At 32.6% G+C, this 13,930-nt stretch overlaps 1 protein-coding gene across 1 annotated transcript; it reads left to right on the top strand.

Annotated features, from left to right (window-relative positions):
- The first annotated feature begins 2,749 nt into the window (after positions 1–2,749).
- On the top strand, positions 2,750–4,231 carry LOC115989154 (MLP-like protein 34). Its single transcript, XM_031112814.1, has 2 exons — positions 2,750–2,981; positions 3,759–4,231. The coding sequence occupies exons 1-2, from the start codon at positions 2,795–2,797 to the stop codon at positions 4,049–4,051; spliced, it is 480 nt and encodes a 159-aa protein (XP_030968674.1). The 5' UTR covers positions 2,750–2,794; the 3' UTR covers positions 4,052–4,231.
- Positions 4,232–13,930: the final 9,699 nt, after the last annotated feature.

The following is a 13,930-nucleotide window of genomic DNA, read 5'->3' on the forward strand; positions in this document are numbered from 1 at the left end:
TTTTGGTTTTATTTTTTTTGTTCCCACCAAGATTTGAAGCTTGAACTTCACATAAGTGCATAGTTACACTTGTTTACTTTGCGTTTTCAAGCTCCCTTGGAAATTGAAAAATTAAAAACACCTATTTACTCGTTTATAGTTTCCTTTCTAAATTTAGATGTGGAAACTGCTTTTTTTTTTTCTTTTTCCCCTATTTGTTTTCAATTACCAAACGAGTTTTCAAGTCTAGAAAATAGAAAAAAAATTTTGAAAATAGAAAACTGGGAAAAAACAGTTACCAAACTGTGGGGGTCAAAAACACAAAGCTATGATAATTGGCTTTGAATTCAGGATCAACACAACTAATTTCTTGAGGATGGAAGATGAAAATCCACAAGGGGAAGATCACAAAGATAATTGGCGACAAATATAACTGAATTAAGGCTTTATATGCGTAGAAACCATATTCTCAATGTAGAAACAGAGGTTTTAAAGGATAGATATAAATGAAGATTCTTCTCACTTTCTCTCTCTTGTTGTTCCTTTGATTTTTTCTGGATCTCCCTTCCTGTTGCTCTCCTCTTTCTTTTCCAACTATCCTCCTCTTCTTCTAGCTAACCAGCTCTTAGTTGGATTTAGGGAGATACTTGTCACATCAGCATCTTCTCCTGCCATTTCTTGACCATGAAGATAGATTTTTGTGGGTGTTTCCATTGTCCAGGCCATTCATTCAACATTCAATGTGGCTGACATTAGGTGAGGAAAGCCCTTAATGCGGAGGTGACTATTACATTGGGCTTTGCGTTTTCTTCAACGTGCTCCCTGAGAAAGTAGGTGACTAAAGGGTGTCCTTGGTGAAAGAATGACCGCTTCTCGGCTAGGCCATGTTTCCTCTGGAAGATGGGTTTCATGAATTACCTTTGTAGTGGGCCCAAATGATCTCTTTTTAATAGGAGGTCCTTTTATCCCTCATCAGCCCCTAGGTTGGGCCCATTCCGCGGATGGGGTTTCTCAGGACTTCCTTTTTGGGTTAAGTTCTTCGGGCAGATATAGGTCCACTCCCCCACACAAACATACCCTAAATTTTTTTATCACCTCACTATTTTATATCACACACATTTTTCCATCCCAACCAAACACAGCCTAAGGTGTTGGTCAATCAATCTTGAGGCCGGGGTGGACAATTTTCTCCATTGCAATTAATATTTGAAAACTATTAGTACATTAAGGATTTGATGTTTGAAAAATAAAAATAAAAATTTCAATGACTATTTGTGAAATGGGAAAGGTTTTGTTGCATACATTGTTATGTGATAGCAAAAAGAATGCAACATGTGTCCAAAGGTTATGTGCAATGTACATATTATTAGTAAGACTCTTAGACACTTGTCCCTTTCTTTTTGCAGCCGCATAAACCTATATGCAACAATTGTTGCATACGTGTATGCAGCAAAACATTTCCTTTATGTAATAGGCAATGATGCATAATTGCGGGCACAACCACAAAATAAGGTGTCTACAATAATATATTTCACAACAATCAATCACCCGGATCATATCCCTTCACTTGTCTATCATTTAAATCAAATATGCATGAGTGAAAACTTTTTTTTTTTCCATCCCCTGCGTCAGTCAATCAATCTTAAAGGGCAAACAATTTTCTCCATTGCAATTAATGTTTGAAAACGATCAAAATATCTAGGATCATTTCCCTAAGAAACTACTTTATGTTACATCATTGTAGTTTATATCAGTTTTTTGACTAATTTTATAGGGTGTAAAGCTAATAAAACTAAGGATATGTTTGGTAACTGTTTTTTTTCCTTATTTTCTGTTTTCCAAAGCAATTTTCTATTTTTGAGACTAAAAAACTTGTTTGGCAACTCAAAATGGGCAAAAAATAAAAACTATTTTCAAAACTCAATTTGTAAAGGAAACTAAAAACATGCAAAATGCTGTTTTCAGTTTCTAATTTTCAAAAATCAGTGAAAACATGCATTTAATAAAATGAATCTGACTCATTTAATGAGTTAACATTAAAGTTCAAATCCTAATAACAACATATTTTAGTATTTTCTATTTTTTCTTCAAAAAACTATCTTTTTAATTTCAACTAACCAAATATGTTTTTAATTTAAAAAATACAAGAAAATTGTTTTTTCTTTATATTCCCAAAAACAAGTTTTTGAAAATAGAAAACAAAAGCTATTACCAAATATAACCTAAATTTTTGATAAAGAAATCTGATATAAAATACAATACAATGATATGACATAAAGTAATATCTTACTAGCTGATAATATTAACATTTCCTTTAGGTAGTGTGATATCCACTATATTTTACAACCATCAATCACCCTGATCATATCTTGAGGGGCGGAAAATTCCACACTTTTCCATGTTTCAAAGGAGTATTCCACCGTTTTCCATCCCTAAACAAACAAAAGATAAAGTGCCGGCGGAAAATTTTCGCCACCTCTTAAAACTTTCAGTAGTTTTAAGAATTTAAAAATAGAAAACGATGAAAGAGATCTATTGACGGAAACGACGTAGGAGACTGGTAGAATTAGACTTTGACTTTGTAAAAAAGGGTCCTGATCACAGACGCTAGAGTAGTGAGACTCTCAAATCAAGATTTCCATAGCCGCCTAAAAAGGAAAAAGGGTCCTCACTCTTTTGTTTTTTTAGTTTCATCATTCTCTTTTTTGTCTTCTATATAAACATTGGATCAGACCCGATATTTGATATACTATTTTTTAAAAAACAAAACTTTAGAATTGAGTTCCTAGCTGCTACCATTAACTTGAAAAAAAAAATGCCTGTATTCGGTAGGCTAGAGACTGAAGTTGCGGCTAAGGCTCCTGCTTATAAGTTCCACGAGGTTAACAGCAAGAGAATACATGAGACAGCCAAAATTTGCCCCAAGTATTTTCAGAAAATTGATTTAAAAGAAGGTGAATGGGGAGGAGAGGCCTCTGTCACGTGCTGGTATTTTGTCATTGGTAAGATAACTAAGATTTTTAATTTGTTGTTCATCTTCTTCATCATGTATCTTTAGATTCTTCAACGTTTTACATGTCAAGGTTGCATGAAAAGCTTTTACGTTGTATAATATACATTCTCCTCTTCTACACATTTTTAGTTAACTTTAATCCGAAGAACTTCATCAAACGTAACCACAGTTGAATCTGAGAAAAGGACAAGAAGTCGCAAAGGTGAAAGAGCAAATGATAATGAGTCTAAAAACAAACCTGAACAAACTATTTGGGAATGCCTTTTGTCTCTAAGAAAGTGAGGTTTCCTTGGAGATTTTCCTTTGCCCTTTGCTCACCATGTCCTGTTCAACCCCAAATGTTTATAGATATCTTTGATTTAATATATATTTAATTTATTTACATATAATTTAATCTATGTTATAAATATCATATTTATAATTTATATTTTTTATATATACACTCTACTACCATCCCTAAAACAATTCTCTCTCTTACCAGTATTTTTATATATACTGTATTATTATAGCATATATTTATAATTTTATTTTTATATATCCTTGATCTATACGGATTTGATTGAGAAGTGTGTGTTGTGCGGGTATTTACTTTTATTATATATGTATGTATTTGGCCAGCAGTATGTTTAAAACGTGTCTAACATGTATGGAAAACTACATTATTATATATTTATTAAAGTGAACAAGAATATAAAAGGGTGAAGTTTATCATGTCCGTTCTTGTTTTGATGTTTTTACAATTGATTGTTTTTGTTTGAGACTGTAGATGGGAAAGCTGTAATGTCTAGGGAGATACTTGAAAAGGTGGATAATGAAAACCAGTCTGTCACATACAATGTGATTGGAGGAGTGCTCAAGGAGACTTACCAGAGTTTCAAATTCATTGTGCAAGCCATTCCAAAGGATGAGGGGAGTTTGGTCCGTTGGACTTTAATATATGAGAAACTAAATGTAGATGTTCCTGATCCAAATGCAATGCTTCAGTTTGGAATTGATGTGACCGCAGAAATTGATGCATATCTTACCCAGGAGGAGCTGGAAAAAAAGACTATAGCATGATGCATATGAAATAGTATGATATGTTTTAGCAAAAAAACCAGAAGAAGAAGAATAACCACAATATGCTGTGTAAAATAAAAGGTCGGGAGTATAAGACTTCCTTTGTATTATTGATAATATGTACTCATCGTATGTTATGTTTGTATGCTAATAAGCACAATATGTTGTGTACTATAAAAGTTCGGGAGAATAAGACTTCCTCGTATTGTTTTTCACATGTACTTTCATGTTATATTTATACGCATATTATGTGGGTTTCTTCCTTTATTGCCTCATGCAGCTTGTTCTCAGGATTGTAATATTGTATACATTAAATTAATAATGCTTTTAGTTTATGTATTGAAAACTGTATTAAGTATTACTACAATAACAAACTATTTTATAACATTTTTATAAATTGATGTTGTGGCCAACTTTTTATTGATTTTCATCTGAGCCAACTACTAATATCAATTTTTTATTTACTAATAACCTCTCACCATATTAGCAATATGTAAAAAAATTTGTAAAAAAATTTATCTCTAGCATTTTTCTTATGCATTAGAATAGTTAATATGTGCCATAAATGGGAATGTAGTGGGGCTTATAATTCACTTTGTGACTCATTCCTTTGGTCTAGTGTTCTTAAGACAGACGTCGATTAATATATTAACAACAATACCATTTCAATTTTCCCCCTCTCCTTTCCCTCCACTTTTATGAACCCCAACTCTAATGCATTCCCTCTCCAGAATCTGCCTCCCTCCACTATAAAAAGATTATTTTAAACCAATTCAAGGCACCCCTCTCTTCCAAGAATTCTAAGTGAAGTAGAAAAAGTTTGTCGTATTCTTCTGAGATTTAAGGTATTGAGTGAGTTCTTTTCTGCCTATCTCTTAAATATTATTGTTTCTTCATGTTTTGATTAGGATGCTGGTTAGCTGTCTTTAAAAAAACATGTTTGTCTATGCATTTGTAATGAATATTAGGATCAAAGCATGTTAGGCTGTTAATTTAATCTTGAATGTTCATATTTGTTCTTCACATGTTCATGCATACACTAGAATTTGATCTTACATTTAGTTAAAATCATGAAATAAAATGTTAGTTCTTAATGTTCTTCAACATGTTCATATGCTAGATCTAGGGTAATACTAATCACACATAGTCACCATGTTATTTTTCCAAGTTGCTTAAATCTAGGATCTCACCAATCACACACAATCACTAGATTTTATCTTTCAATCTAAATAAGATAATGAACATAATGACATTAGGGTTTCTCATTGTGCGCACACATTTATTTTCAAGCAAGATCGCATATCACATTTACTTTTAAGCAATAACATGCAATTGATCGATTAAATATTTGGTTATATGGATGATGTAATGTGATCAATAGCTATCATAGCCTAGAAGACCAGTTTCACCAAGCAAGCCAGGTGCCTAACTCCTTTTCACCTCGCAACTTAGCCTTTGAATTTAGATCAATGGTTCTTGATTAGTTCTTATCCATGTAATTTTATCTTTATAGAATGTAACTAGGACTCTTAGCCATGTATTTTTCTATTAAATTGTATCTATGATCAAAGCCATGTAAAGTTTATAGTTACTTCAACAAGCATTTATTTTTTAAATTATATATTCAATAAAGATGTTTATTTCAATTATGGTTTTCTTATTTTTTCTAGTTAACAAAATAATTGGTGACTGCATGTAACACCCTTGATTTATGGTGAAAATACAATCAGTTGAATCACCATTATTAGAGGTTCCAACATGACTCCATTGGTTCACACAGATTTGACCCAACCAAAAACAAGTGGGCTATGAGCGGTCTTTCACATATTTTAACGTATGGTAGGATTTGTGGAGATTAGGGTAAGAGATCTTAAGGTGGAGATTCATCTAGCAATGCAAATCCTCCTACGTTACTGGTGGCAAACGACTCAAAGCTTTTGATGGCATTTGGTTTAGGAGAATCTATATTACTCTCATCATATTCATATTCCACAGAATGTGATGCCTAGAAATTTGGATGCCTGAGAATATGACTATTTTTATGTTTGGTTTGATTAGGAATCTAATAAGAATCTTGAGAATATACGATGCTTATATTTGATATATTTGTATGAATCCTATAAAAATTATTAATTTTCCCAAACTTTTGATTCGTATCAAGTTTTATTTTTATTTAATCTTCCTCCAAATAAATTAAATGAAATATAATATAATATAATATTTTTGAAAAATTCAATAAAATTATAGTACAAAATTTTCTTAATGATATGTATAATACAAAAATAATTATTTAAATTGTCAATTTATAATAATAATTATTTTTTAACTTTATTTATATTGGTTAAATGGTAGAAAGAAATGGGCAAAATTGTCAGTTTATTAAAAAAAAATGTAATTTTTTCAACTAGGAATGTGGATACTCATGTTTTAAAAAGGGAATCCACATTCTCACATAAAGGGGATTGCATGGGAAGCCAAATTCCTCCAGCATTTGATTCCCTTGTGTGATATACAACCAAACATTGGAATGTTTCAACACCAAACGCCATCTTCTAGTGTTTGGTAGTGATGAAAGAGAATGAAGACTATCAGTTATATTTTTTGCTCAAAATTTTATAGGGGAAAACCCATTCTTGGTTTAGCAAACCATCTGGTTTGAATGTGGTTGGGTTGGTTCGGAGTAATGAAATGAGTTTTCCAATTTCATGGGTTTTAAAAACTGAATTGGTAGTTGGTTCTCAGTTTGACTGATTGATTTCTAAAACCACAATTAATTTCTTTACCACTATATTTTTGGGTTTAGGTATTGAAAGTCCCTTACATTAACTATGGGTGAGTTTGGTTTAGCTTTTTGAAACTGTGGTTTTTAAAAAAGTGGCGGTTTTAAAAAGTGCTGTATGAAATTGTGTTTTTTATTTTTTTTAAAGCATAATGTTTGGTAAAAGCTGTTAGAAATTGCTTTTCAAGAAAACTGAGTGTTTCATAAGAACTTATCTAATTATGATTTTAGGTGTAAATTGCAAAAAAGGACAATATATATAAGGAATTATTTATCCTGTTCTTTTATTTTTTTTTTTGGGTAAATTACAAAGTCGGTCCCTATCCTTGACACCTGTACCGCCACATCAATTTTAAAAGAACCCAAATTAAATCTCAAAATATGTCAGACCAGAGAATTCAATGAGGGCATAAGCCCAACATGTATGGCAGTAGTATCTCCAAAATTTAGACATTACATGATACTACGAACAAAAATAAAATGTTTTTGCTATGGTCGTCAGCCAGTAGTATAACTGAATATCAATAATCAAGTCATATTTTGACAACTCTGAACTTTAATGTTGAAACCCAAAGATCTTGGTGTTGCTTCTAAAGTTTCCAGACTCATAGACTAATCAATAAAAATAATCAGATCATTCAAATTCAACAACCACACCAAGTCAACATTTTTGCATTCAAATAGATACTCCTAGAAGTCCTTCAATGTCAAGGTTTTATACAGGAGATGGAGTAAAGTTAATTATTTTAGAAAGCATGCAAAAAAAAAAAAAAGGTTCTCCATTACATTTATGTCCAATTGTGACAAACACTTGCAAAACCCTTCCACCACTATAAAATGCACAAGTGAACATTCTAATTCACATTATGTGCCAAATTGTGAATACTAAATTTTCTATTGAGTTTGTAAAGTTGTGATTTATAACTATGTTTTATGTTGGCTTTATTCCATGACAAAAAGTGTTGTAATTGTTTTAATTATGTTGCTTGTATTTTGTGGGATTTTATTGTATTGAGTTTAGTATTAAGTTGGTGAAGACTCAAGCTTAAATGAAGATCAGTGCATTTTGCAAGAAATTCGCGAGAAGGGTTCCTGCGAAAAGGGCATGTGAGAAGCACATGACTGGAAGCTGAAGAGTCATGCTAGGCTATCAATTTCGCGAGTATTTCGCGGGTAAGGCCTTCTCGCGAGATACCTGCGAGACTCTCTACCTGGAGGTTTTTAAGTGTGACTTTCTTACCCTTTACCCATACTATATATACCCTCATTACCCACAAATGTAAATGAGACCATTTCAGAGAGAAAAAACCTTAGATAGGTTTTCTACAACACATACACCCATCTTTTAAAGAGAGAGTTACTCATCCTTAGTGAGAAATCATTCTAGTCACTTCTCCTTCCCTTTCCCATTGTCATACCTTGAGAGGAAATTTATACCCAAACACAACCCACCCCTATTTAGAGAGTAGAGAGTGTTTTGGAGCTTGGGAAACTTTGGGGATTTGCCAAAAGAAGCCGGTGAGGCTTGGTTGATGCAATCGGGCGTATTCCGGGATCTGGAAAGCTAGACAAGACACGATTCGAAAAACCTTGTTGGAGTAAGAGCTTTGAGGGCTTAGGTACATTGGGTAGATTAGGCTTGGAGGGTCTCTTGCTATTCGTGTATCCCAATTTATTGTCTAGTGGATCGATTTACCGCTTAGAGGGCGGCGGAGAGGTTTTTCGCTGAGTTTTTCGGTTTCCTCTTCGATAACACATCGTCGTGTTATCTTGTGATTGCATCTCTTATCCCTTACTCTTGTACTTTACTTTTATTATTTGTTGTTCATGTTTATGCACTAGAGTAGTATCCGTTGATTGCGCTTCATTTACTCTTGTTTCCGCATTTAGATAAGTTAGAGTAAAAGTAATCTAGCCGTAATTTTTAATTGGGGGTCTAAATAAGCTCTTGTGTTTTAACACATTTTCGAGCTTTCAGAGTTGAAAATAAAAATAATTGAAGGCCCAATTGAATTTAGCAACTAAAATGATGCCCACGACATTATCAACCATAACATAAAAGTCAAAAGCAATGAACATAAGTTTATCACAACTGATTCCTGCAAGTGTAATCCAAAAAGCTGATTTCCAATTCTCTTTTCCACTAAATGTGCCCTCAGGACTTGTAAGCACTTCCAACAAAACCAGTAAAGCAATGGCGTACCTAAAGCCTAGTTTATCATCATACGCATAAGACCATCTACACTTTCACCAAATTCACAAAGTTTTGAATTCAAAGTACCACTTAACAAATACAATCCCTAAAGCATTCAGAGTAAATTTCACAAATTCGAGATAAAAAAAAATACATTAATAAGAGAACTTAGATGGAAACCAACTATCCAAATCCCATCACAAGTGACTAGAACAAGAAACTCATCATCATCGCAAAGCTCAACCGTAGGCCAGTTGCCAAATCCAAACTTTTTAGATCATTTCAGAGACAAGATAGATTACTTTTTAGTAATTAACAAGCTTGGAAAAAGATTGTTTTGGCTCGGTTTATAAGTGCAGTTTCCTTGAAAGAGACCCAAAAATTACTTAAAACTATTTCAACTTTGTTAATGCTTCACAAATTTTATTCTAAGTGATGGAGCCTTGATCGCACGGAAATTCTTAACCAACAACATTGTGGTACTTTGTGTGGTGAGGAATATTGAGTTACAGATCTTCCTTTTCAATGTATATTATGTGGATGTAAATTTTATTGCGCGACCTCATCACAACCCTAGGTTTTTCAATGATTGAAATGAACGTGTTTAGAAGCTTTTTTAGGGGTGTAGTGAGATTTATATAATAAAAAATTATTTCACCGACAAACGCATAAATCTCATCACACATTTAGGTATTTTTGTGATTAAAGAATGTTGCAGCCCCGAATTATGATTAATAGAAATTATTAACCTTTAAAAAAAAAAAATGAGCTTCTAAGCATGCACGTGAGCACATGCTTAGAAACTAGTAATTATTATTTCACATTCTTGAAGTTAAATGACATGACATAAATTTCACATGTCATGATCTAAATCATTTCATTGAACGTCCAAATCTTATAAACCTAGCATGTTCTTAAATGATTCAGGATATGTGAAATGCAAAATGATTTTATAAAGAATGATTCAATAAATATATTCTACCAAAATTAAACCATGACTATGACATCCTACATATTGACAAAATGTAATCTAAATACATATGGAATCAAGAAATCACATTATTGATTTTTTTTTTTTTTTTTTTTTTGACCAATGAAAAATGGGTTAGCCCGGCTTGACACATTAAATCATTCAATTTCTTTTGACTTATAAGTAAGATCAACATAATAAGTATATTCTTCTAAAAAAAACACAATAAGTAGATCATTATATTTTACCTAAACCACAGATCGACTATTGAACACGTTCTTGATGTAATGCTCCATGCGTAAATTGGCTATAATCCTATCAGACAAGGCTTATCACTGTCTTTATTTTAATAGAGTTAAGTAAATTTACCTACCCAACATTTACTCCAAAGCAGTACCACACACTACACTTTCCTTTTTTTAATTTATTTGGATGAAAGGTTGGAACATTGCAGTTTCCTTGGCTTAGCTTATGGGAGATAATACAAACGCACTACCCCATAGCATTGAAAACATAAGTGACATAAAATGCCATCATACCAAAACCAGCCTCTATGTTCTAAAACCCTGAAGGCATTAGGCATAGAAAGACTAAAGCATGTGAACTGACAAAAAATAAAGGCTTTTGGGAGTTTTATTGCAGGGAATGGAAAGTTCATTTCCTTGTTTGGGAGTCTAAGTAAGAGGGAATGAAATGGGTAAGAGGGAACACTCATTCCTCTCTATTCCCTTAAAACCTTAAATTTTCATTCCTTCCGAAATTGGGAGGAATGAGAGGGAATGAAATTAGATTTAATGATTTTTTTACTAGAACTCCCAAAATACCCCTATATATTCAATTCTTTATTTTAAAATAAGGGTCTAATAGTAATATTGTCATAAAATGATTCCATTTCATTCCCTCCATGTTGCTCCCAAACAAGATTACTTACATTCCATTAATTTTCATTCTTTTATTTTAAAACATCCAATCAAGATTACTTAATTCCATTCCATTTCATTCTTTTCCATTCATTTCCCTTACTTAAATGCATTTCATTCCATTCCATTCTTTTCCATTCCCTTATGATCATTTCAATCTATTCCATTCTCTTCCCTTATGAACTCCCAAACGGAGTCTTAAGCCTATCACAGCAAGCAAGCACGCCGGGCATGATTGCCATATTTTAAGCACATTTGGTCCTCCAAGTCCAAGTATAAAATGGGCACCCACATAAACAAATCAAAAGAAGCAACTTCTCAATTACTTAATTATTACAACAACAAAAAATAGTAACATAATAAAACCATATATGCTAAGTCATAATCTGACTGCAGATCATCAAATGTAGATCAAACAGCACTTTGATATACACTCGTGGGAGATCCTAATATCAAATTTATAGAACATGTGAGTTTGTAGGAATATTGGGTACGGTCTAGTTCTATCATTTTAGAAGGGGAATAAATGACAAGAAGATAACTGAATTGTACACTTACAGATGGATAATCCTAAAGATATAAATATGTACATCTCTGTGACATACTTCGATGATTAATCTCACAGGTAAAGGAAGTGTACAAGGAGAAAATTATCATGTTTATAACTGTTAAAACACACTCAGCATTTTTATGTAAATGGAAAGCTGAAACTTTACTTGGTTAACTGTTTCTTTAGAGCAACCATCGACGAGAATAACTCTCTAAAGAGAATTTTTGCTGCTTATACAAGTTACATTTTCTATCATCTTATTTTTTCATCCCAATCTAACAAAATAATTTTCTATTCCTTTACTTTTTCCTTCTTTCAACTAAACACACATGAGCAAAAACTAAGGTTATGTTTGGTAATAGTTTTTGTTTTCTATTTTTAAAAACTTGTTTTTGGGAATAGAAAGAAAAACAATTTTCTTATATTTTTGAAATAAAAAAACCATTTTTGGTTAGTTAAAATTAAAAAAAAGAAAAAGAAAAAGAAAAGTTTTTTGAAGAAAAAAATAGAGGATACTGAAATATGTTGTTACTAGGATTCGAACCTTGGCGCTAACTCATTAATTGAGATGGATTTATTAAATTAGACACATGCTTTCATTGGTTTTGAAAACTAGAAACTGAAAACAGCCTTTTGCCTGTTTTCAATTTCCTTTACAAATTGAGTTTTTATTTTCTATCCTTTTTGAATTGCCAAACAAGTTTTTTAGTCTCAAAACAAGAAAATTGTTTTTGAAAACAAAAAATAAGAGGAAAAAATAGTTATCAAACATAATGTAAGGTTGCGTTTGGTAACCATTTTTGTTTTTTGCTTTTTTGTTTTCAGAAACTTGTTTTTAGTAATAGAAGTAAAAAATAGTTTTCTTCTATTTTCAAAGTCAAAATTTTAATGTAAAGATTTTGGTTTTATTTTTTGTTCCCACCAAGATTTGAAGCTTGGACTTCACTTAAGTGCATGGTTACACTTGTTTTCTCTGTGTTTTCAAGCTTCCTTGGAAACTGAAAATTAAAAACACTTATTCATTTGTTTTTAGTTTCCTTTGTAAATTTAGATGTGGAAACTTTTTTTTTCCCTATTTGTTTTCAATTACCAAACAAGTTTTCAAGTCTAGAAAATAGAAAACAATTTTTGAAAATAGAAAACTAGGAAAAAAAATACTTACCAAACTGTGGGGGTCAAAAACACAAAGCTACGATAACTAGCTTTGAATTCAGGATCAACACAACTAATTTCTAAAGGATGGGAGATGGAAATTCACAAGGGGAAGATCACAAAGATAATTGGAGACAAATATAACTGAATTAAGGCTATATATGCATAGAAACTATATTCTTGTGGTACAAACAGAAGTTTCAAAGGATAAATACAAGTGAAGATTCTTCTCACTTTCTCTCTCTTGTTGTTCCTTTGATTTTTTATGGATCCCCCTTCTTGTTGCTCTCCTCCTTTTATAGCCATCCTCCTCTTCTTATAGCTGTCCTGCTCTTAGCTGGATCTAGGGGGATACTTGTTACATCAGCACCTTCTCTTGCCATTTCTTGATCATGAAGATAGACTTTTGTGAGTGTTTCCATTGTCCAGGGCAATCATTCAACATTCAATGTGGCTGACATTAGGTGAGGAAAGCCCTTAATGCGAAGGTGACTGTTACATTGGGCTCTACATTTTCTTCAACATGTTCCCCAAGAAAGTAGGTGAATAAAGGGTATCCTCGGCGAGGAGAATGACTGCTTCTCAACTGGGCCATGTTTCCTCGGGAAGATGGGCTTCACGAATTACCTTTGTAGTGGGCCCAATTGGTCTCTTCTCTACAGGAGGTCCTTTTATCCCTTATTGGCCCTTAGGCTGGGCCCATTCTACGAATAGGGTTTCTCAGGACTTCCTTTTTGGGCTAAGGTCTTCGGGGCAGATATAAGTCCACTCCCCCACACAAACATACCCTAAATCTTTTTTATCACCTCACTATTTTATATCACACACACACACACACTTTTCCATCCCAACCAAACAAAGCCTAAAGTGTCAATCAATCAATCTTGAAGGGTAGGCAATTTTCTCCATGACAATTAATATTTGAAAACTATTAGTACATTAAGGATTTAATGTTTGAAAAAAAAAAAATCAAAATTTTAATGACTATTAATGTAATGGGAAAGGTTTTGCTACATACATTGTTATGTGGCAGCAAAAAGAAAGCAATATGTATCTAAGGGTAATGCACATATTATTATCTAGACCCTTAGACACTTGTCTCTTTCTTTTTGCTGCCACATAAACCTATATGCAACAATTTTTGCATACAAGTATGCAGCAAAACCTTTCCTTTATGTAATAGGCAATGATGCATAATTGTGGGCACAACCACAAAATGAGGTGTCTACAATAATTTATTTTACAACAACCAATCACCCAGATCATATCCCTTCATTTTTCTATCATTTAAATCAAACATACATGAGTGAAAAC

This window comes from Quercus lobata, chromosome 5, assembly GCF_001633185.2.
Source record: "Quercus lobata isolate SW786 chromosome 5, ValleyOak3.0 Primary Assembly, whole genome shotgun sequence".
In the NCBI taxonomy this organism is placed as follows: Eukaryota; Viridiplantae; Streptophyta; class Magnoliopsida; order Fagales; family Fagaceae; genus Quercus; species Quercus lobata.